The following is a 26,460-nucleotide window of genomic DNA, read 5'->3' as shown; positions in this document are numbered from 1 at the left end:
AAAACCACTTACCTCAGTGATAGAAAACTATAACAAGCTATGTCAAGTGGTGGTGTCATCTGAATCTCAGCAACCACTGTTCCTTGTGCTGTCACTCTCCACCCATTTATGATGAGGCGGACAGTAGAATCCTACATTCTACTGTAGCCATTGACAGCAAAGAGACTGTAGGTTCATTAGCCGCTGTTGCTAGATATGTCACAAACTACTGAAAACCTTGATTTAATGTGAGGAGGTTCTGTCGCCTGTCCAGAGACTAACAGGCCTGAACATCTCCTGCCACTTTGGTCTGCATGCTTGTCAATGTGAAATGCAGAGCTTCACCTGATTGGGAACCGGATAGGCTACTTTCAACTCCGTGAAGAATTAATTTGCTGCTTGCTTCAGTTGGTTCAATATTATGGGAGAATAGGTCTTATGTGCAGTATGCATATGAATGTTCCTGTTTACCTCTAGCCAGGGCAAACTAACAGGCATTGAGTTTAGTCATTTATAATATGTGTCTGACTTATCGTGCAGAGGTAATATGCAATAAAAAGGCTGTCTTCCAGGATGTAAATGTAAATGTAAATGTATTTCGATTTATATAGCGCACTAATCACCCAGGGGTCTCAAGGCGCTTGCTTAGGGAACCCGTCCTGGTATTCCCCTGTGAGATACCCCGGCAGGGTATTCACAAGGTGAAAGCCAGGCATCCCGCCGCGAGGGATAAATGCTGATCTACAAATTTGTAGATAGGCTCACGTGGAGAATTTCTCAATGCAGCCAGAACACAATTCCCAGGTTGAGTAATTCTAGTTACTAGCGGCAAAGGTCAAAATAGACCTCTCATCAACTCCTTAACTAATCTTATTGAGAATAGCGAATGCCAGTCAAGACTTCTTACATTATGGGAGGTGGCTATTCAGTGTACTCTGACCAAAGAATAAGGCAGCGCTGAAAACTTTAAATGTAAAAGTAGAAGTAAAAAGTGGTTAGCCAACATATTCAGTGGATCTATAATTTTAGAATGAGCCCAAATGAAAAACTATTCCATTTCATTCCATAGGAAGTCAAGGTCTTCGAACAGCTATCACCCAGAATATGAAATTCACAAATTCTAATTCCTCGGGAGCCAAGCTGTGACATGTAAGTCGTGAAGCTCTTGGTGTAGATTCTAAGCACTAAGCCATGACAGAAGAAGAGGATCTGGGTTGAACTGCAGAGAGGTCTGAACAGATATTTTCCAAAGTTCTAAATACCAGTGCTACCTACGCCAAGCAAACTCTCTTCTCGCTGTGCAGATTATTCAGGATGGAAGGTGTATATTAGCTTGCCTGTACAAAAGATCGATAAGACTAATCCATGGAATGCTGGGCAATGCCATCTGCTTGCACACAACAGACATTCTAAGTTGTGGTGATCCGGAAACGAGTTGGAATTCGTAGTCCCCACATCAAGAAATAAAGGAGACTTCACTCACTGCTGCCTGCTTCACAATTCATGATTCTATGATATTTGACTGCTGAGAATGTCTGCACATGCATTCTCCATCCCTGGCACATTTTCTGCATATAGACACACGTTGTGTTCTATGGCCCAAAGCTAACGTTTTTGGGCTTCTATTGATAATGGGAGGGAGGTCCTGCACTTCTAGTTTGTGGATTTAGTACTTTGTTGTGGTATTTAATGTCCGAACCAACACCTACACATTTCTCACTTGGAAGAAAAAGGCTTTAAGTCCCAATCGTACTACCCTAAGTGCTCAGAGATTGAAATGAAATTTGATTTCCAGTTGAGACCATTATCTGCTTACACGCACGTCGTCAAAATGAACCCCTCAATCCAGCAAAGGTTAATCTGTTGTCAAGGACACTTGTGGATTTTAGGGAATCAATGGCTGACCACCTAATGAGTTACCTCTTACTGTCCACCAGGTAAGCTATGTTTTCATTATCTCCATTCCAGTTACCTTGTTGTCCCATTGTCTGTCTTTCCTACACAATTGTGCATTTGGTTGTTCTTGAATTGGTCTCATCCTTAGGCAAAATTATGAAATTAACAGCATGCATGATAGCATACAGCTCAGCAAAATTTTCTGATTTCTTTATAGTCACTGTGTTTTGAGACTGAACTTGAGAAGGCAATTGTGGACACTTTAGACTTATTTCATTAAAAGAAATGGTTTTATTTTCTCCAGGCAATTCTTACTCCCAAGAAAATAAATGTTCGCATAGGTGCAAGCACTTCATTAAAGCCATCTACCATTAAGCGCAAGCACTTCAAGTTTTTGGATTGGTATGTTGAAATAAGGATCCTCTAAGTCTACTGAAGCCAAGAAATAATTTTCCTCAATGAAAGAGAATTTCCTATAACGTGCCCATCGAAATTCCTGTTTTTTTCAAGTATGGTTTCCCCCAATCCAAAGTTGGACACAAATCTGCATACTTTTTGAACAGAAGAAAGAATCTGGAGTAAAATCCCTTCTGCTTGTCGCATAGCGGACATATTCTATTGGGTGAACGACCTTTACAACGCAACTTTTACCACGCAGTGCCTTTACAACGCAGTATTTATAACGCAAACCATTACAACGCATTGCGCTGGGGGGCGCTCTAGGATAGGGAATAAGTTTATTTTACAATCCAACACCTTCCCTAGTGTCCACGGGGACTGGAGTTGGAATAGTAAGTTAAACTTTTCACTATTCAGCGCCCCACAGCGCTATGCGTTGTAAAGGTTTGCGATGTAAAAACCGCGTTGTAAAGGCATGCGTGGTAAAAGCATGCGTTGTAATGTCATACATCCATTCTATTGTGCTTTTGCAAATGCATCTCCTCCTTTAATTCTGAGAGATGTTTGTGAATCTCTTGTTAAGCGGATGATCTGAAGGGTTTGTACAAATTCCAAGGTGTGACACATTTTGACAATGTCCAGGGCCCCTCTGTCTGATGTAATCGCCTGCCAAGTTTGATGAAAAAACCGAATCCTCTCGCATGTGGCATAATCAAATTGGCTGAGTAATTCTAAGGGCAAAAGGAGGGAAAATAAAGGTTGGTTTCACCACTCATGCTCCCAGGCCCGAAATGGTCTTATAACACTATTACGTTTGAGTCCTAGCGACCACGTGGCTGTTCGGGAAGCTCGACTCAGTTACTAGAAGGCAGTAAGTAATAGGAAGAAAGAATTGCAAGCAGAAGTCTGGGAGAATGTATTACAAGCTGCAGAGACCAAGAACAGCACACTGTTTAGAGAACTTGATGAATCCCCAATTACCCTACTCAGTGGGTGGAGCATTTTGGTACAGTTTTTTTTCTCACACCAGTGAAGTAGAAGAAGGGACTAGGACTCCTATAGCAATTCCATCAAACGTTGTGGTTTTTACCTTGGAGGAGGTAGTGAGGGCAATGAACAAAAGAAGGGGAAGGCCCCAGGCCCTGATGGGGTCACAATGTACACCTACAAGTCTGAACCTGCCTTCTAGGCCTCCTTCATGACCAAGGTATTAAACATGGCAGTGGCAGGACACATATCCCCATCTTGGGTCAACTCATTAATTATTCCAGTTTTCAAGAAAGGATCAAGGAACAACCTTAAATGTTACCGACCCATCTCGCTATTGGGGAGGGTCATTCAATTTGGGCTGGAAAAAATTACATTTCAACAAATGCCCAATATGGGTTTAGGAAAGGCCTGGGGCGGTTGATCAGTCGCTTAACCTGAACCTTTTAATGGGGAAATACACCATGGCTAAAGAGGGTTCCTGCACATGTGTTTCATAGATTTAAGTAGTGCTTTAGGTTTGGCTAATCAACAAACTATGGGATCTACTGGGGGCTCCAAAATAATTCTTTTTGTTCCTAGAATACCTGTGCAGTAACCGAACTGCCAAAGTACACTTTGGGACAAAGGGAGAACTAACACCATTTAAAATACAAGGAGAGAGGTTCAGCATGAGTGTGTGCTGGCCTTCTTACTCTGCTCCCTATATATAAATTGGGTAAATGACAAACACCAGTGGATAGGTGCAGACACCCCTAGGGTTGGCAAGTGACAAATATACATACTTTTACATGCCGACGACGTGGCCATTTTGGGTTACCCCCGAAAAGCCTTCAAAACCTGACTAATTGCTTTACCAATTATATGGAAGGAAAATATTTGAAACTCAACTTAAGGAAAACCTACACTGAGTTGCGGTCAAACAAAGGGCAGAACTAACACTTTTTATATCAAGGGGAATAAATTACAAAGCACAATTTTTTTTAATTATTTAGGGATACAGTTCTCTTCAAATGGGGGCTGGAAGTATCGTAGGGAAATATGCACTTACATTATGTCTAGAAATAATGAAGGCATATTTAGGTTTGCCTCCAAGTTAGGCTCTAAGCCGATCAGAGATGTTAACTCTATATAATGCTAAATCGGTTTCAACTGGTACATATGGTGCTTGGAATCTGTGGCATTGAGGATAACAGAACAATCCAAATACAGGAGAATAAGTGCCTCAGAGGCCTTTACAGGATTCAATAGAAACTAAACCCATCTTATTATGGCATTCAGTATGGTCCAAAGAAGAGACACACTTCACGAGAACTATTATAAAAGAATGTTTAGGACATGACCAGGCATATAAAATCCCTTGGTTAAGGCATATAAAGAACGCACTGAGGGCATGTGGACAGACAGAGAGGGATACCTGGGTACACCAGGAGGCATAATCGTTCTGTCCAAAAGGGATCTTAAGGAGAGGATAATCATTATTTTGTAAGTAACTGGAGCAAAGCTCCTGAGATTTCCCATTACAGAAACATGCAGTGAAAAATCTGGCAGTTGGAGGTTCTGAGGGGAGTAGTGATAGGTGCCTTACACCCATATTGGCCAGAGGTCTGGTCACAGTATGAGGTAGATAGACTGTATATTGTGTATGCCTTTTCCAGTGTTCTTCCAAACTGGATGATGGTGAATATTCAAGCATGTGAATCTATTAAAGATCCAACGCTAAAGAAGAGCCAATTTTATGGGGGGGAGGGGTTGCTGTGATACTACTGGGTGATGTGGAGTGCAAGAAGTCGAAATACTACTTTAGGAATACAGGGAAGAAAGGTGAAAGTTTCTCACATTGTATAAAGGCATCACACATTCTTTTTTATTGGAGTCTTTGGAGTAGTGGAGGTGTTTATTTGTCTAGAAGGCACGCCCGCTGGTATGATGGAGGACCAGAAACCATCACTGCCAAGCAAACTGAATGCCTAAGATGGTAGCCTTAAAAAAATAAAAGCCGGTTGTGAAAGGATCATTAAATGCCACAGTAGAATTGAAAGGACAGGCACTGAGCTCCAGGTGGAACAATGTTTTAGAATACAGTCAACAAAGCCACTGATTTGCTTCATGGGGAATCTGGTTATATAATTGGGACCCAGAAACTAGCACCAAAGCCTCAGTGCCACACCTGCCTGTAAAGCGCTAGCATGTTAGGCAGAGAATGGTTACTTAATGAGTAACCAAGGGTGGCGATGCCTGGTAGCAGGTGCTCTGGTTAAATCCCCATGCCAACAATCAATGACAATCTGGAGGCTTGATGAGTGTCACAACTGGAGAGGGTTGGAGACATCAGGGTTCACTTCTCGTACTCTTCACTAATGCTTTTGAATAACTCAACCAGTAAAGCCAACCTAGAAAAAACCCAGCATTGGGCTGCCTGGGAATCTTAGGATGTGTTCCAGTACAGGACCTAGAAAAGTACTCCAGTATACTGAATGTCAAGAGTACTTCCCATCTACAGAGGGTCTCTATGGAATGAAGAGGTCATCAGGGATTATGGCGCTGGTGTGGTAAGTGGCACAAGATGGAGGATGGCTCCTATGTGAGCTCCTGGTCACGCCTGCCGTATCCACGTTAATGCGGCTGCAGGACCGCATCATTTTGGTGCCCAGGGTCAGAGGTGACTGTGGAGGAAAGCCTCCGGGCCCGGTACTTGGTGCACCGCAGCCCAGATTCTTGTGCACCGGCAAGGATTTGTGCTTGGCACATGTGGCACTAACTGGTCTCTCCAGGCATTGATGACATCAGGACTCGTCAGCAGGTCTCAAAACCAATCTGGTACTGCTGGGGGGGTCACTGGGGTGGGGTCGCTGCTCCTGGTTACAGGTTCTGTGATGCAGAAGAAACACCATCACCCTTCTTTTTTGAATTCAGAGCTCAGCAGCACCGTTTCCTGGGGCTTACACACCTCTGTTGTGAAAATCTGCCACTCACCACTGTCCCCCACTACCAATATTTCTATCTCTTTCAGGTAGACTTCAAGTAATTTTCAGAATCAAAGTGAATCTCAATCAATTAGTAAGAATGCTAGCCTAACAGATAAATTGTTATAGGATATTTGGCGGTTTGGTTGTCAGTGGCGCAGCACAGATGGGCAAGGATGTCAGTTGTGAACGCCATACCTTATGATGGTGTGCATTCCTCGCACCTGTGGTGTGCTCTTCAGTACACTCAGGGTCCGAGGGAGAGGCTGGAACTGGTGAGCGGAGGCCAGTGCTGCCCTGCAAATGGAAGAAATGGAAGAGATGAAAGTGCTGAGACATTGCTACTGTTGAATCTTCCAGAGTCATGCTAGTGCACAAACACTTCAACACTGCCCAGACAGAACCAGATATTCCTCCCAACAGCAATTCCAGCTCAGCTACCAGGATTCCAGGTAATCGCTGGGCATATGTGCACACTGTGACATCAGCCTAAAATGTGCATCAGCTACAAAAAAGAGGAGTCTGGTAATCTGCACCTAAGAAATTTATTAGGGACTTGAGAAAAAGCAAATTAAGACATGTGGGTCTCTGTATGGGCAATGTTAGAGAGTGTTTAGTGGATTTCCATATAGCTAGAGAGGAAGGCGCGAACCCAAACCAATCATTCCGAGCATGCTAAAAATGCAAACACTGTCAGACTAATTAAGTGGCAAAATTAACTCAAATTGAAATACTTCAGTAGATCTACACAGAAACACACAAGCGTATGAAGGGACTACAAGGCGTTATGGTGGATTGAAAGGGAAATGTTCAGACCAATGGAAGTCCCAAGTGGAGTTTTCTACCCCCCCCTCCAGAACGTTTTATACTGCTCCTCCAAATGGCAGGAAAGGCTTTTGGTCACATATTCAATGGGTTGATATATTCTTTAATAGTAATGAAAGCTAAAGGCTACATATAACCTTTACCACAGTTGGGCAAAATATGTGAGACATAGTCGGGTTGTAGAACAATAGCATATTCTCTGGCACAATTAGCGCGTTTCTTCTTAAATGCAGAGTTTCTCTGGTAAAATGCTCATTTTATTTTGGGCTATTGGACATATTCTTAGACACAATAGCCTTGTGCTGGACATTTTCCACAGAAATGTTGTCACTTTTTCCCAGAATTGGGTTTATTCTCTGACTAATGTCCACTTGAACAAATGTGCACATTTGTTGACATAATTAAGATCACACTCTCTTGAACAAAGATGGCCACATTCTCTGGCACAATTATTGCTATATTCCAGAAGACATTTTGGGATATTCTTTGAGACAACTAGACACCATATATATTTTGTGGGTAATGTTCTCAAAAGGGAGCATTCTTCAGAAAGGATCCATTTTCACTTCTTTTAACTAATACCAGATTTGTAGCATTAATACAGAAAAAATGTTAACATGAAGAAACATAAACTTTGTGTTATTTAGCCTTCATATGCAAAATATAATGTTCTAAATATCAGAAATACTTGTTTAAGCTGGAGTAAATGCAAGGCATGAAAAAGTTACTTACCTGTAACTACATTTCAGTAGCACTGGTATCTGTCATAGATTTGCATGCTTTCATTATCTTCCGACATCAGGCTGGGAACCCCCTGTAGTAAATGTTTAACATAGGATGCTTTTCAATAAACTGACAATGAAAACAATTTGACCAATCATTAACAGACCACACTGAGCTATCCACCCCATTATATGGCCTGAAGTACCCAATAAGTTGGAGAGGCTCCAGGCTCAGATCCTCTACAAAGGCTCAACATCCAGATCATTGAGGCTTGGACCTAACAAGCAATAGCCTCATGAACTGGGAGATGGGTGAATGTATATTAATCTGTGAAAGATACCACTGCTGCAAAACTGTAGTTGTAGGTAAGTAGCTTTTTCTTCTGCAGCATCCATGATCCCTCTGGCTAACATCATTCATTCAACAATCAACATTAACATGCTCTACTATGCCAGTGACACTCAACTCATACTCTACCTCTTGGACAAGACGCTCAACACAAGAAACAAGTTAACTTCCTCCATGACCAAAGTCACTAACTAGATAAAAGCCAAATGAATAAAGCTCAATACCGACAAATCAAGCAGTGGCCTTTGGCAAGTAAATCTCACCATGGGACTACAACACGTGGCCGGTCAAATCTGGACACACACCCCAAACCCACGCCAGGAACCTTAGAATAATCACTGACAGCAAACGGGACATGACCGAACAAGTCAATGCTGTCACTACATACAGCTTCCACACCTTGAAGATGTTGAGGAAGATCTTCAAATCGCACTCATCCCACACATACACAGAATCAGATCGAGACGATTGCTCCAAGTATGGAATGGCCTCCTACTCCACATCAGAGCCTCTTCCTTTCTTCTTGAATTACACAAGAAATTAAAGAGCTGGCTTTTCAGGTAATCAACCTACCCCAGGCAGGTCTAGGCACAAACCCCGGCTCGGCACCAGGATATTCTTGCAGGTGATAACATAACATCATTGGATCTTTCATAGATTAACATGGTTGAATTATGATTACCAAAACTATACTTATCAAAGAGAAAAGCCTGAAATGTGGTGTTATGAACCCCAATGTACCCCAATATAGGCCTAGGGAGTTACAACACTCCAATTTCAATATTGCCTACAATACCACCAGGTAGGCAGGTATGAAGCAATGGTAAAGGATTTCATCCATGAATCTTGGGAATTACCGCACAGATTTAGATGCAGGAACAGGGACACTGAAGTTTATTTAATGCTGAATGATCAAGGTTGTTGTGGGATGCTACCGGGCATCGCAACAGTGGTCACAGTAAGTTCGAGGGTTACTTGAGGAAGAGGTGTGGCACAGCGGCCAGGGTGTCTGACTCCAGACCACAGGGTTCACGGTTCGATACCCGACTCCGGCGGCAGGTTAGCCCTGCACCATGTGACTCTGGGCAATAGCTTGCCTAATCTTCCCGACGGCCCCCAGCACCGGGACACCTTCGTCGGAAGTAGCTGTGCACTTTACAAATGCTGGCATACTTGTATGCAAGTATTGTTTCCACTGATTCACACAGTCAGGGAGGTGCCACTCTGGCCTTCAGTGAATGTTTCTTTTCTACAGTGTGATTTTCTGAGCAGACTGAAAGCCAACATTTTTACAGGTGAAAGTGATCTTAACCTCAGCTCGAGAGACTTTTGATCCCAGGTTGCAAGGTCTTCAGCTGAGATACAGGCTCTAGTCCGAACTAACTTCCTGCTCCATTTCGGAGAAATAGTACATCGTTTCTTTAACATGTCTGATACATGTGGGATAATATATCTATTTCAGAACATAGGTTCGGGGCTATTTAGCACCATACAGGCGGTTTTTGGAGTTATTCCATCTTAAATACACTCCGTATAAAGAAACATTTTTGGAGGGCTACCGCTTATCCTGCTACAGGTAGTATCCCGATTTTAATTTTTCGGCTACACAATGGACATCCTCGATCCCAAGGAGATGGAAAGAGCGCTCTTGGAGCGATGTTGCTGTGAATGCATGGTACTCCATCTGGGCACAACTCGGCTTCAGGAGCTAAGCGAGCATTGGTTTCTATCATTCAGATCAGTCTGGGTAGACTGCATCATGCCTGTACTCCGTTGCTTTTTCTTCAGACACAAATGCGTGTTGGACCTCTGTCTAACACTTCCATCCGTTGCGCCTCTGGATGTGGATGTACTGCTCGACCCGCTAAAGGCACCTGTAGTGGAGTGTCCTCAGCGTATTCCAATTCTGATGACAGCATTCTTAGGGCCACCATGGGATTCTTCAGCTCCTGTTGGAATGGACACCGGCTCTGTACCAGGCATACAGGCATCAAGTGCTTCCTCAGCAATGGCTGTGGGAACCAGAGATCACCTTTGCCCAATTAATCTGATCCAAGAGGTGCTACAGGGACTGTCGTCTGAGAAGTGATGTTGCGTCTCCCACATAGGACACAAGCATTTGACTCTCCATGTGCTGGGAACAATTTGCCCCTTTTTCAAAAACAACTAAAACTGGAATGTAAAAACATAATTTTTGCTTTATTTTTCCTTTTCTGATCTCAGTGAGCACTATGGCTTTCGACATGCTCAGGTGGCCTCACAGTATATTGATTTTCCAGAGGACTCATAGGGCTTTATTAAGGCTACATCATTTACCTTTTTAAATATATACGGTGTTTTTAGATGTTTTTATATTCATATTTTAGCAATATTTTTATGCTTTTTAAGAAGGGCATATTTGAGCTTTTATTATGTCATCCAGTCGGATGAGGAGTGGGTGTTATGAATCCCAATGTACCTCAATATAGGCCTAGGTAGTTACACAACCTTTTACCTACATCTGTCCTACTATTGTTCTACATAAAGGGTCTGACTTCTGACCTTTTATCTATTTAGGTGCTACGTGACTGTCGTGTGGTTTTCTCCGAAAACTATCCTCATGTATTATGCATGAGGATTCTCAGTATTACAGCAGGATTACCATCTTCTGCATAATACCTCTGTATAAGGGTCACCTCTATCGTCATCCTTGCCTGTCATATCCATAATACACTTTTAGGTAGAACCCCTGAGGGTACTTTTTGGGTATATAAGCACTACATCTTCACTTGTCAAGCTAGAGGAGAAAAAGACTTCCATGCTGACATGAGACGCTGAGGTTTCAGCACGCAGTGGTCTGACATCCCTCGCGGGGTGTCCATCTCAAGACCAAAGACTGGGCCCCTCATTCTCTCACACCAGGTAATGGGGTTGCCTCTCTCCTGAGGGGATTCTTGGCTATACACCTACATACATGCTAAGTACAATTAGGTACATCTAGTTAGGGACGCATCGTAGGAGTATGCATTATTACTGTCATGCATCTATATGCCCGCATATATTAATTGTTTTAGCACTATGGTAGAACTCTACCTTTTTTTTTACTCTATTGATGCTTATAACCGTATATATCTGTTTGTATCTCATGGTTGTTGCATCAAACGTATTTTACACTAGAATGACGGGGGTTCAATAAATGCTTATTGCAAAACGTCCCCACCATTTATTCTGTGTATCTCGCTGAGATAAAGTGAGCACGAGTAACTGAGCGAAGAGTACTTTACTGTTTCCACTATCCCTCAGGGGTCAGGGTTGTCATGTTGAATGGTTGCAGCTGCAGCCCTTACAGGTAAGAGCGGTAGTGCTGTGGGGCTGGGTGGGGGGGAGGGGGGAGTGAGTTTGACGGCCAATGACAAGGGAAAATAATTATTTTTCCTTCATCATCCGTCGAAATCCCCCCTCACCTGGCCCCACCGCTCTTACCTGCATGTGCCGTGGCTGGATGGTTGGCAGATGCTATTCGCTCCTTGGTAAGAGGGGCTCATAGTGGCACTGTGAGCTAGCTGGACTAACAGACTAACATATCCTTTTGGGGTGTCTGGAATCAGTTTGGATACCAATCTCTCAGTTTATGTTGTCTAAACATTTTTGGGGACATTCAATGAATTGACTCAAATGGCTTTATGAGGAGATGGCCAATTTAATAATCTGCCTTAAATTGGACTGGGGTCTAACCTAGGACCCAAAGCTCTATGTACCGCAATTCCCATGCCCACACAGTGGCTATCAAGATTATTCTGTAAGGTTCTTTCTTTGTTTTCTGAGTAGCATTTGATATAAGCAATTTCAGAGGAAAAGGTTAGCCACATTTTCCTAGCCAAGAAATGGAAAACACTTCTCCTATCAATTTGGGATACCACCACATGCTTGCAAAGCTTTGGCATTTGGTCTTAGTTGCTACTAGGAATACATCTATTTGGGATTTGCCAACAGTTGCAAGATTAGGTTTACATTTTCTTAATTTGTACTGTGGTCGTGGCAGTCTATGTATTTCCTGCTACGGGTGTCTGCTGTTCCAATGTGTCGTAGAACCCAATGCCATAACTGCTACGCTTCCATGGAGAATAGCTTGCATTTTACAACCTATTATATATAAAAGTATAAAGAAGGACCAGTCACAAAGCCCATTCTTATTTTGACATCTTTGTTTTGTGCGAGGGGCAGTAAAGCCTTAAGAGCAAGCATGGCAGCACTCAACTCTAGCACATGTATGTGTAGCTCTTGTTCCTACTGGTTTGCTGAAAGGTCTTTCAAACATGCTTGTCTTTTCTGTGGCTTGAATGCAGTCAACAGTGGCCACTCGTCTCCAGTATTCAACTAGCTCTTCCTGAAGAAGTATCATGCTTAGATGATACTGCGGCAGAAGAGAAATGCAAATTGACAGGATTCCACGAAAACCTTAAATTTTCATATTGGTTTTCGATTCTTTGCACCTACCTCCTGCATTAAGAGCTGTGCCGTTTTTCTCCTTTCTTATCTTGAAAAGGCTTTTAGGCGATCTGCACAAATGTTCTTGCGCCCAAGAACTGTATTTGTTTGCTTGAAGTTAGGAATGAAGTTGAGACTTAGTCATAACTGTTCCAGAAGATTTGTCGGATTGAGCGCATTCAATACTTGTTTTGAAGAGCTTGACATGATTGGCCAGGTAGTAAGTAGCTACTGGCGCTAAACATTTTGCAAATACTGCCTTGAGGGCAAACGCTACAAACCGTATGTATTTCCAATAATTCTGATGAATGGACAGCTAGAAATACGCATCCTTCAAATCTATCATAGCAATGCCACGGCGTTTTTTGTATGGAATGCAGTAGATCCAGTGGGGATAGCAATTTTTAAACATATAATTTCTATTTTTAAATAAGTTCCAAAGAAGCAAAAAGTAACATTTAATAACCTCATACGGCCATCCCATCTCTCTCTCCATGAAGCTCTCTACCCACTCAACACCCTTGATACATAGATGTAGCTTGGCTACTTGTACATGAACATCAATAGCTCAGTAGTTACTAATTTTACTGTGTTTCACAGCGATCCAATATCAGCATTTTCATTAGCTTGATCATCTCGTACTCCTCCAGCCAATGCTTACATTCTTGAAAAACATATGTTCTAGGGCCCTCGTCATGAGGCCACTACAGCTCGCACCACCTGTTGTCATGCCAGCACTGCCAATGACCATGTCAACACAACTACTAACCATCACACTCCTAAAGGTGTGGCAATTCTGACTATCCCGGGTGCCCAACACTGGCTTAGTCTGCGAATATTAGTACCTTTTATTGTATATTGAATTTATAAACTACTGTTGTTGTGCTCATTTCTAAATTTGACCGAGCATGAGGCAGGCTGTCATAAGTGCCAGTGTTTGCAATTAAGTGCCGGTACCGAGGACATGAAACCACTGGCTCAAATTAAGCCCTGCCTCCAGCTCAACCAGCAATGTGTCTCATTTCTTTTTGCTCCCCATTTCTCCCATTCGGTGTTGCATAGTTTTGCCGACCCCACATTCTGCTGTTACCCATTTGATCAAATCCTTTTGTCACTTCTGAATTATGGGATCCAAGGGATAGTATTCTGAACATTTGTTTTCTTGTGAATGTGTTGAGCACAGAAGGAAGGTGGAAGCACACTGCCTCACATCCCAGCACTCAATTTGCCCCAATGCAGCGTGGTAAATGCAGTGCATGATAACACTTATTTCAGTAGTAATCGTTAGTTTCTCACGCTTGTTGGTGCAGCCTGTGCTCTGTAGTTCTAGACTACTATTTCTGGATTCATTCCTTCATCCGTAGAGAGTAACAATTCGTTTTGGGGATGCTGTAAATGCTATCCAAAGTCATGTCAGGGGTCTGTACCACTCCGCGGGCACAGGTGTATCAACACAAGCTCTTTGGCTCAGCAGCTCAAGAGAGCCTTTTCAAACAGGAGGAGGCTGGGAGCACTCCATTTTCCCCAATGTATCATGGTAAATGCAGTGGATGATAACACTTCAGTATTAGTCTTTAATTTTTCACCCTTGTTGGTGCAGCCTGTAGTGTGTAACTCTAGACACATGTTTCTGTATTCATTCCTTCAACAGTAGAGAGCAACTAGCTGTTTTTGGAGTGCTGTAAATGCTGCCCAAAGTCTTCTCAGGTCTCCGTACCACTCACTGGGTGCAGGTGCATCAACACAAGTTCGTCAGCTTAGTAGCTCAAGTGAGCCTTTTCAAAGAGGAGGAGGGTGGGAGCACACTGTCTCACATTCCAGCACTCAACTTACCCCAACGCATCATGGTAAATACAGTGCATGATAATACTTACTTCAGTGCCATCAAGGAGTATAGCCAACCAAGTGCACGAGAAGATAGCTACAATGAACAAGAGAGGATAGCCCACCCTGCACAACAGAGGATATATCATAACATCTTTATGCACAAGAGAAAATAGCCAACGAGTACAAGAGAGGATGGCCCACTGTGCTCACCATGCAAAAGAGAAGATAGCTAGGGTGTCCACATTTTGACAACCAAAAACTGAGACATTTAGAAAACACAGAAGAGGAACTACAGGTATACATGAGCGGAGAGTCATAGAATTACTTAAATGACAGCTCACACCAACAAAGAAATACATACTTTGTGGCACTAAGGGACTAAAGGAAATGCAATTCTTGAACCTGATATCAAGTGTGTTAATTAAATTGCTTTCTGATAAGAGTGGCTAAGTCACCCAGTCTTGGAACATATAAATATGTGCCTCCCTCCTTTTTAAGTCAACCTTCTCTCAACACTTGGGTATTTGCTAAATTTGCCGGGATACCTGGTGAAAAACTGCAACTGTACGGGCAAATCTGTGATGCCTGCCGACCCTAAGACAGCTCAACTTGTACAAGAAACGATAACTCACTTACTGAAAAATGATAATAAACTATGTTTGCAAACCAAAAAAAAGAGATGATAGCTCACATAGCACCACTGAGGAAAGACCGGCAAGTAGTTTTAAAGTACTGAATATGACAGGTACTAGTATTATTCAATGTAATGGTACCCCAATGTGTCAACCTTGGAAGAGCTGGGATGGCACTGCTGAAATTTGACCTTGTGACCTGCAGACCACTGCAAATCTCAGCAGTGAGTTTTAACTCATTGAACCATCCTCTTGTTTCCACAGAACAAGAAGGGATAGCTCACTAAATATACAAGAGGATGGCCCCACAGTACAGGGAGGATAAACTGTCAATCAGACAGCATAGCCACTCAGGTACAAATGAGGAGAGTGCACTTAGTGCAATATAAAAAAGGCCACAAAGTACAAGAAAGGCTAGGCCACTCTATCACTCAGTACCAGAGAGAATATCCCACCAGCTAAAGAAGATGGGGGAAACCTCACCTAGTACAACAGAAAACACCAAGCCAAATATAATAGAGTATAGCTCACTAAGTACAAGGTCAGGTACAGCCTCAGGAACAAGAGAGGCTGGATCATCAGACCCAGGAGAAGCTACACTACGACTACCAGATAAGAGAGTACACCTAGTACAGAACACCAAGTAGATCAGATGATATACCATCAATTACAAGAAGGAACTGTTCCACAAGCAGAAGAGAGAAGAGCACAACTAGCACAAGGAACAGTGAAACATCACATACAAGAGAGGATAGCTCATCATGAACAAGAAAGGATAGACCACTACGTCCAAGATCAATAGCTCATTAATGTACAAAGGAGGACAGACAAAGAAGTACAAAGGAGGATAGTTATAAAGTAGGACAGAAAATAGCTCAACAACCATTGGAGTAGATAGTGACCAAGCACAAGAGAGTATAGACAGTGAATTGCAGGAGAGGCTATCCAACCTAGTACAAACAAAAATACACCCATAGACACAAGGAAGTACATTCCACTAGTTGCAAGAGGATATAGTTCACTAAGGCAAGATAGGGGAGCACCCCTAAATCAAGAGACAATAGACTGCCACAAAGAAGAGAGGATAGCTCACTAGACACAGGACAGGATAGCACACCAAATACAAGCAAAGATGGACCACTAAGTGTGTGAGAGATACCTTACCAAGGTCAGTAGTGGATAGCTCTCTGTTACCCCATGAGAGGACATACCTGAGAGAATAGCTCCAAAGTACAAGAATAACTTATTAACTTATCGTTCATAAAGCACTTCACACTGCACTTCATTCAGTTCTAAGCAGTGAAAATATGGGGGGTTATTACCCACACTAATGGTACTCTATTTGCTGATTTTGGAAAGGTGGAAGACTGAGTTGGCCTTGCCATGATTTTAACTTGTGACCTGCACATCACTGCAGATTTCAGCAGGGAGTGTTTCATTCATTATGCCATCCTCCCTGTTCAAAAGAGGATCGCTCACAAAACATAGAGGGGGGGGAGACACCTACTAAAAGATAACTCATCACGTTTAAGGGAGAATAGCTCATCTAGCACAAGAGGATAGCTCACCTTAAACAAGAAAGGATAGCTCACCAAGCACACGAGCGGATGGTCAATGTGTAATAGGATATGCATTTGAGAGATGGCCTATGTGACAACTAACATGTGTCACACCCTTTGCATCTATATTAGTGAGGCAGCTGAAACTGCTAACCATACCCAGACACACCAAACATACCAAATGTTGGAAAAAGCGCTAACTCTTCTGCACAACCCACACCACAAAGAACGTGCACTACCTTCAGCAGAAAGAAAAGTGCAGTTAGTCATGAGGTGAAAGCAGTGGTTGCATTCCCATGCGAGGAGCCATCCCTACTAAATTGGACAACCAACGCAAGTGTTTATTGCATAGCATATGTACTGGCATATGTGTTCATTCTTTTAATTACTACTAGCAATTACCACATGTTTCTGGTTATCTTACAGTGGTATAAACATTATGCAAGCGACCAATATGACCAGACATACAAATTTATCCGGCAACCTCAGACATGTATGTGCATGCACGAGTACACACACACACATGCAGGAAGCAAACGTCTAGTGGTGAGTGGAGGCCTGGCGGCATGATCTCACATATCCCAGCGCAACTTCCTCTACTCGCGGTGGGTTCAGGGTTGAAGATGCAGTGGAGAATGGGTGAGTTCCGAAAACAGAAAAAGAAAAGCTGCTGATCACCACAATCGTATTGTGCATGTCCAAGGGCTTTCACAAATGTAATTTTCAGGCAAATTTCCATATTTTCGAATTACTTTCTCATCAATTAGCTGGACAACATTTAGAGCAGTAAAAGTATATGCACAAAAAAACAATAATACACATTTCCATAGCCATACTTTCACATGGAGAAGGGAAAGTCGATAGGCCTTAAATAGAACATTGCCTTCCTAGGAAAAGAGGAGGAATATTGCTCCGGCTCATCCTGATCCAATCACATGAAGCATCTTCTGACCTATAGTGGCCTGCCCCATGGAAGAGGATCCAAAACTCCAACCATCACAGTTCTATCGCCCCAACATGGCTGCTAAGCGGCCCCAAGTGTGATACTTCTAGATTTTTTAATATGATCATTTTTTATTTTGGTGGGTTATGAGCTTATTGATAGGCTCTGTTTTTAATGAAAATATGTGTCATACTGTTTTACATGAATACTCTCTTACTCCATTAATGAAAAGAAACATGTTTTTATTATGTAATCTTATGTATATGTGGTACCTTCAGCCAACCCTAGCCTTTTAGTCAATATCACATTCAATACTGGTTTTAGTTCATACTTCAATTCCAAGAATACAATCTTTCTATTGCCTAAACTAAAAGGAATACGGAAAGTCTACTCACATGCTTTGAGGGAACTAGGTAGCTATACTACCATCATGGTTCACCCCCATTTCCTTGAATTCGAGGTCTGCAAATCTCAAATGCATGATGCTGCATTCAGATAAATGTATTTTACCTAACAATTCTATACATCCATTTTATCCAGCAACTCACCAGGTTGATGCACCTGTGGATTTGGCCATGGTGCTCAGCTACATGGCAAGGGGAACCCTGGCACCTGAGTATGTACACATGTTTACTGCTTGTCTACTTTGAGAGTAGACATCTTATCTTTTAAGTAGACACTGCAGCATAAATGTGGTGATGAGTTGTGCATGTGCGGAGGGGGGCAGGTTCATCTTAACACCCCTAACATCAACCCACTTTTTTGCTGACAAGTGAAAGTTGAAAATTCGACAGGCTGGAAAGCGGCATTTTGAAGTATTTAATAGTGAGCTCTACATAACTGATATGGACACAAGGACTGCTGGACCAGATGCTAGTATGTACTGCTTACTAGCATCTGAGGTGGGGGGGTCAATTTTTTTAAAATCACCAAACAATCTTCTGTGGTTATGGGCTTGTGCTACTTTTGCTTCCGGCAAAAATGGTCCCACACCACCTCCACTAAGAGCGAAGATGGACCCAAAATGTGCCCCCTCCACTATCAGCGAACAAGGATCCAAGGGGAAGGGTTAACCATGTTGTGTGACATTACGTTTGGGTCCCAAGGGTTGACAGACTGGTGACTGTCATTTGGAGCCGGTCCATGACTGACAGTGGTAAGGCCACCTTCAGCAACCAGTCTTCGAGTTATAGGGAATCCATGTATCTCTGACTTGAGAAGAATGGTGGCAAGCACTATCATCCCCTCTGTAAACAATGAGGGGCAAACTGTAAATGCCCTGACCCCACCACAAACTGAAGATAGCATCTGTAGGAATACAGGACAGGCACGTGAAAGCAAGCGTACTGCAAGTCCAAGAACACCATCCAGTCTCCCGAATCCAGGGCGGAAACAATCTGGGCAACAGTCAGCTTCTTGAATTTGCCCAGTAGCAGGAAGCAGTTCGGAGAGCAAAGATCTAAATTCGATCTGAGCACTTAATCTTTCTTGGACACCAAGAAGGTGCGGGAGTAACATTCCACACCTTTCTCAGCCTCGAGGACCCTCTACAAGGTCTCTTTGGCCGAAGGTGATTGAACATCCTGCCGAAGGATGGTGGGGGGATTCACCAAGGGTCGATCAAAAACAGGTGATCCAATGTAGTGGCACACCAGGCAGATATGAAAAAACGAATTTGCCCCCATATTGGCGTAGCACGACAATTGGAGTTGACATCAAAGTGGCTTGGTGGCAGCTGCCACAGCCAAGGAGAAAAAGGAAGATTGCTCTTTGGTGGTGTGATTGACCTCTGCCTTCACAATGTCTTCCTGAGTGGCGAAGGGGTTGTATTGGCAGCTGCACAGGTTGCGAAGCAAGTCTCTGATAGTAATCAATCAAAACAATAGACCCTGCAGGTGAATTATAAGCCAAAACTTCCTTGGCAATTTGAAGAAAGACTATAAATAAAAGTTTTTTGCAAAAATGTGTCAAATGTATTCACTGTAAAACCATATCAATAGTATGTGAATACATTGCGTCATAAGAAGTTGCACCAAAAACATTGGCACAGTGCAGGTGAATGAGTGAACTAAAGAGCACAGGTGCTATAGATGCTATATACAAGGCATATATACAGTACTATGGGCTGATATTGACATAACTCATCCACACAACTCAAAACCATAGTAGGACACTGGTTCCCACATCACGTGGATCCATGATCATCTATTTCCTGCAGTCATAGCATGATTTGAAGCCAGTCGAATCCAGGGAAGACAGTTTTTCTGACGCACTGTCTGAGGAAATATGATTTTGTCTTCAGTAAGATCCGACAAAGTAGGGAGCTTATTCCAGCTGAAAGGCTCAGAATATAAGAAACTCATGCCTGTGCACAGGGCGGCCCTTATATGCAGCTCTCTGCAATCACTACTGGTGGCTGTGAGAAGTTGGCGCAGAGTCCTGTGGTACCACCGACCAGTGTGGGGGAGCAACTGCTTTGAAAAATTCAGGATCCAGACCTCCCACACGCAGAAGTGGGAGGATGTAGTGTCATTGGCAAGTTTAGGGTACAAGAGGCAGTACCTCCCAAGTATGAAGCAGATAAAAGTACAGTAGAGGCTTCCTAGCAATGCCCGTGGTTGATAAACAATGATAACTTCTCTTGCTCCCTCCTCTCTTCTTCTGGTGGTGGGTTACTAGTTCAACTACCCCCTGGACAAAATTAATTCCCATTTTTGGGGATGAAAAACGCCCTACACCAGAAAGTCCAGATTACCCAAAATGCCGGGACTAAGTTAGTCTCAGGATTTCGTTGATCAATTTTCTGCTGCTAGGGGTGAACTGCAGTGTAGCATTTTGAGGATCAGGTCTTATTTCAGTGCCTGCACTCGATGTGCAACTATAAATGGCTACAACATGTAATTGCAGTATCAAGTAAATACTAGAGTGTCGAGTTCTTCACATAAGGGCCAACTAACACTTCTTCCTACTGTCATTCCACTATGAGGAGAAGAAGAGTTTTCCACTTAGCAAGCTGTAGATGAGACCCTTGAACAGACTCGCTCAAGCTGATGGGTCCATTAGCTTGTTTCAAAACCAGCCTTAAAACATTGAAGTTCTCTTAATTCCATCTCCACTGATAGGCAATTGCACCCCCTGCACTTACAGACTTCAAAGTAGTTGTGTGCTATATATAAATGTTATCTACCTAACTATCTGAGTGCTTCAGAGTGAAAATAAGTGTATTGCTGCAGTAGGTAGATTTAGAGAGAAATGGAGGAGAGTTAGAGAGAGAAGGTGCCACTATTGGAGAATGAGGGTAAGAGAGAAGAAATGATGAAAGGGACACATAAAAAAGCAAAAGAAAAATGGAATGAAAGAAAGTGACAATGGTAGCGAGAGAATAACATGAGGGAAAAGGCAAACGCAAAGGATAGGGTTAAGTTGGAGAATGAGTTACAAAGAAGGTGAGTGAAGGCAAATACAGCAAATACACACATTCACAGTTGCAAAAGTATATATAAACTGACACAAAAATGCACAAAGTCGAACAAGCACATACAGTAAGACACATATAGAATGAATCACATATAATATAGACTGACCCACAATCTCTCACTCGCACAGACTCACCAGACATGCATTTAAACGTTCAAAGGAAGGCGTACACACAACAATATGTGCTGTGTACAGTCAATGGAACTGGAGCCCTGAAGCCCCCCATAACACAAATCTGAAAAAACGGTATCTGTTCAAAGAAGAGGACAGTACTGGGATGCAAGCTCTACTGGAAACACAATGGGAGAAATAACATGACAGAGACACTTCCAATACTCGGCTCGCTGCTTCCATGTCCTGCTCTGGGCACATTACTGGGGTTGACCAAGCCTAGACACCATCTTGTGTCCCAGTGAGTACAAGGCTGACTGAGGACTTAAAACAGACAGAGATTTTTGGGGGACAGACACCTGAAAGTTTTGTGACCACCCGCGCAGATATAAATAATGATTGCCTCAGTGGTTAAAGTCTGGCTCCAGCCACAAAACATGACTTCTATTATAGCACCTGTTCTCTCAGGCAGCACTGCTCTTTTAAACAATTAAAATAGAATGATAGCAGTGCCTGGCACCACTCGTATCAAGTGCCACATGGTGGATGCCATTCAGAAGAGAGATCAGGACTGATTATACACCCAACTTTTGAAGAATTTAATTTGAAAAGGGTCTGCAAGTCTGATGGCATTGAATCGAAAGTGGGGTTCGGAGGCCACTTGCTCCAGCAACCTAGCTGTATGCAGTACACCAAGAACAAATCTGACATTTGACAGACTGAAGCAACCAGGATAGTTTACTTTGAAAGGGGAGATGCTACTACACACCCTTGAAGTCACTGAGTTAACAGGAGATTTTACTTGGGTACCATTAACATCTAGCAAGCTGCAGAGGATTTCTGAAGGATAGGTTATTTGGGGAAAAACCAGTGTGGCAGCTGTTTTTCGCCAATAAACCGAGTAGGTGGGATGTGTGCAGACTGTTTCTGGATTTCTAGCACCGCCCCTCACCTCACTGACCTCCTGCACCAACCTTGCTCCAGTCAGCAACTATCTGGTTAATGTTTCCAGTTCCTGTTTTTAGACATTCCTCAACTTAATCTTTTGTCAGGAACATACTGTTGTGGCCAGGACAACTCTACCCATGTAAAACCCCAAATTCGGAGGCCTTCCAGCCATCTGGAGTGTATCTTTTTAGCCATGTTCCTATTAAAAATCAATATGGTAAATACAGGTGAGTGTGGAATTTGAATGCTTATTTCATTTTGGACCAGATAAGTCTCTCAATTCAACATACTAATGCCACGAGTCGTGTTTTCTGCGCAGAGCTGGCAGTTGAAGAAGGGGTGGTGGAGCAGCACCGGGATTGGAAATGCCTCTGTGGTCCTCAATACATAGTTAGAAACATCTTACCGTGAAGTATGCCTACCTGACACTCAGCTCACGCTGCACAAGCCCGCGGCACAGAGAGACACAATGCAGTCAACATTAAGCAGTGCAAATGTGCAGACATAGCGAGACAAGACACAATGACACAATTTTACTGTGTGCTTGGCAGAAGGCTGTGCGCATCTATGGGATGATAAATTTTACGATCAAACTCGAAATACTCCTGGGCCTCCTGCTACCTGCAATCAATAACATACCTATCCCAAGAGAGTCAGGGCATCAGGCACGGAGGTGTTCATGGAGCTACCAGTATTTTTACTTGTCACAGCTGACCAAGAAGCATGTAAGACGACACCAGCCTTTTCCTTGGTTTTGTCATAATTTGACCTTGTACCAAGAGACCATTAGGGTTAGTTAGTGAAGAAGTACTCCAGTTGGCTTTGTGTGGCTGGCTTGTGGGCTACTGTATCAGATGCACTCATTGTGTGTGTGCTGCCTAGGGTTGTACATATTGAAGTGGTGTCGTTCTGTACCACAGATAGCGACAGTCACAAAGCTCATGTGCCCAGGGATTGAGACTACAATGGTTTTGCTGGATCAGACGGTTATGGAGGCGCTGATGAGACTGCGCTAGAGGTGTCTGCATGCTAGAACTGTGGCAGCCTGTAGTTAATACACCCAGGAGGGAGATGGAATGTGAGCTGGAGGGTCTTTGCCAGTGAGCCTGTTCTCCTCGCCTCTGCAGGCGAATGTATGGACGGCATTAACAGGAGGTGTCTATGGCTGTAGCGTTAGGAGAGGGATAACTGGAGTGGTTCACGGTTTGGGGATATGGGGTATTTAGAACATTGATAATTTAAGAACCATACCATTGAGGCCGATCTGAGCTCACATCCTGCCTACAATCCTGCCAAATGTCTTATTAAACTCAGCACCTCAGCGAGGGAGTCAAACCCATATTAAATGGAATAACAAGTGTTGCCTTTCTGACTGTTAATTTCTAATTAGAAAATAAAAACACATTCCTCATCCATCACAGACAGCAGGCCTTCATGTGCCTGTGACCTGAGAGGCATGTCTGTTTCGCCTGCATGGGCACTTCTGAATGGTACAGCCTGTTTTGTCAGCTCCCCCATACTTAATTGCCTTAGTCATCTTAGCAGGATGCGCGCCGGGGACCCCCAGGGGGACAGCCTGCCCAGTGACCCCTGTCCCGCCTTCTGTTGTGACGAGAGTTGGCACCTACCTCTTCCAGCTGGCTGTGGACGTGCTGCACGATGAGATGAATGGCCACGGAGTTCCCGCTGCCTGCAGGGAAAAGAGCGGGAGGAAGAGCTTGTGAGCGGACATGCGTGGCTGTGCTCATTGACGCTAATCCATTGCTATCATGGGCATCACAGGCAAGTTTCCTTCAATACTTTTTAGTAATTCAAAGATAAAGGGCCATATGTATCATCAACCTGATTTGCGATTCTCAAATGGCGATTTTTAAGGAATCGCTATTTGAGAATCGCAAATAGGTATGTATGTACAAAATCGCATTTTTTTTGCGATTTCTTAAAATTCCTTAATTGCGATTAGCAAATTGGGAATCGCAATTAAGGAATACTTTCCCGTTCTTTTCTATGGGCCAGGAGGCCCATAGGAATGAATTGGAAGTTATTCTCAATTTGCGATTCGCAATTTGCTTATCGCAAATTGAGAATAATTTCAAGGGTGCAGGGGTGTCCAAAGGACACCCTATTGCATCCCTGAAATATGCATGGGTGCACATGTGGCGCACATACATGCCCCCTGTATGTGCGTCACATGGCACTTTGAAAAATGCAGAAATGTGCATTTTTCAAAGAATTCGCAACTTACCAGCAACTAGAAGTTGGCGGTAATTTGCGATTCCTTAAGGACATTTTGCGATTTTTTTTTACTTCATACACTGCATTTAAGGAATTGCAAAATGTGCGATTCCTTAAATGCAATTGCAAAATAAGGAATCGTAAATTTTGCGATTCCTTGTTTTGCACCAGCTTTTGCTTTATACAAACCATTTAGCAAATTCGCATTCGCAAAGGCCGAAATTCGCAAATTTGTGTGATACACATGGCCCAAAGTGCGATAAAAACAATTTTGATCTGAATAGGTTTTTATGTGGATATGGATGTCTGTATATCTGTGTATGAATGTATGGAGCTGCAACTTAGACAAAAGGGAGAGCGAGTTGTCGAGCTAGCCAGAGAAGAAAAGATTATGAAGTTAAAAAGAAGCCATTTTACCATAAGTCCATATCTTTGGCGTTTTCCTTGATTGCTGCGTGAAATCACTCACTGAAGTGAATGTCTGAAATGTTGAAAATAAGCATGCAAAATCAACATTACAACTGCTTTGGGAACTCCAAGGGCTTGTGTACTTGCCTCTAGGGACCACAATGTCTGCCACCCGCATGGTGGGCTGTATGTACTGGTCGAAGGCTGGCTTCACAAACTTGTTGTATTGTTTGATGACACCCTCAAGGTCACGGCCTCGCTCGCTTATGTCTCGACGTAAGCGCCTCACCAGCCGGATATCGGAGTCTGTCTCCACAAAGATCTTCATGTCCAGGAGCTGAAAGGTATTATGAACATTAACACGAAAGATCGGTCACTAAGCCTGGGAGAGGCCTGCCTCGCTCCCACCACTTTTCCTTTGTCTCATCAGCTAACCCACTCAGAGCCCAGCTATCCCTCAAATCACACATCAAATGTAGAGAACCTCACTGCTTCATGGCTAGATGTGAGCTAACAAATGCCTCATACATACACATACCTCCTCTATCTAAAAGGCCCTCCCTTTCTACTGGATTGAGCCAGCCCCCTCCTTTAACAATGCATGTGGATGTTGATGTTGTGAACAGAAGGTCTGTTCTTGCAGGTCGGATTCTAATCCCAGACCAGGAGTTCCCTATGTAACCTAGTAAATGACAGTGGTGACAAGCCAACAGTTTAAGTTCTGCTCAACCCGTTCCCATTGCTTGCCCTTAATTGAGGACACAGCTAGCCCCTTGGCTCCCAGCCATTTGATATAGTCATTGGTTGTCTCATATTGCATAGTGCTTAAGGTTCCCAGTTAAATTCATTGAGAAGCGAAGGAATTTCCACCAAGAGCTTTGGTAGTCATTCAGTTTATAACTGGTCCAAAGTATGGGTATACCCAAGCTACAAAGGTCTTGAAATCAGGAATTCTACAACAGACTAAATCTATATGGGCACCTCTTCTCTGACCACCTCAACGTTTGAGAATAAGAAAGGGCAGTGAGGCTGTGAAGATATCCGCTTAACCCCAGCATAACTGACCTGCCCTGGCAAGGGAACATTGTTTATGTGCAGGAAGGTGACCCTACCTGCACTTAAACAATCAATTTAAAAACATGACGTTTTGCAACTTCTATGTGTGCTGCATTAAGCAGCACACATAAATGTTTCAAAATGCCATTTCTGGTTGTTTATGTGCAGGAAGGGACACCTTCCTGCACATAAACAATCTTCCCCTACAATCCAGGCACCCTTAAACTATGGTGCAAAGGTGTCTGCGTTGGTGCTAGGCAGCTAAAATTAGCGGCAGCGCAGGGGGAAACGCAGGACTGCACCGTATCCTTGTAAATACGGTGCAGCCCTGCATTTTGGAAGTTGAGGAGCACTGCTTTATGCCAAGGTGGCTAACGCAGCGCTCCGCCACTTCCTAGTAAATATGCCTCTTAATGTTTTCTCACTCCATTTTGGCAGGTAATACCTGATGAAACTAGTACTTGGAAATACAGTTCTGAGGTCAGAACGAGATAAAATGTTTTCAACCTTTAAACCTCATGTTATCCCTTATTCCAGCCGGTGGAACTCTTAATCAAGAGACAATACCATCTGGGTAAAAAATAACCGTTGCAAACACAAGATGATGGATGGAGTATTGAAACTTTTTAACCACTCACCCCCAATCAAGAGATCTGGATTCAAATCAATGTGGA

At 43.2% G+C, this 26,460-nt stretch overlaps 1 protein-coding gene across 3 annotated transcripts in view; it reads right to left on the bottom strand.

Annotated features, from left to right (window-relative positions):
- Positions 1-26,460, bottom strand: part of UCKL1 (uridine-cytidine kinase 1 like 1) — a 283,720-nt gene that overhangs the window by 61,898 nt on the left and 195,362 nt on the right. For all 3 annotated transcript variants that reach the window (XM_078651664.1, XM_078651665.1, XM_078651666.1), the window contains 4 exons: positions 24,874-25,067; positions 23,716-23,773; positions 17,185-17,204; positions 6,426-6,524 (listed from right to left, as the gene is read on the bottom strand). In XM_078651664.1, coding sequence (XP_078507790.1) covers positions 6,426-6,524; positions 17,185-17,204; positions 23,716-23,773; positions 24,874-25,067 — 371 coding nt within the window. The remainder of the gene's footprint in view (positions 1-6,425; positions 6,525-17,184; positions 17,205-23,715; positions 23,774-24,873; positions 25,068-26,460) is intronic.

This window comes from Lissotriton helveticus, chromosome 7 (assembly GCF_964261635.1).
Source record: "Lissotriton helveticus chromosome 7, aLisHel1.1, whole genome shotgun sequence".
Taxonomy (NCBI): Eukaryota; Metazoa; Chordata; class Amphibia; order Caudata; family Salamandridae; genus Lissotriton; species Lissotriton helveticus.
This window is presented reverse-complemented; position numbering and strand designations above follow the sequence as displayed.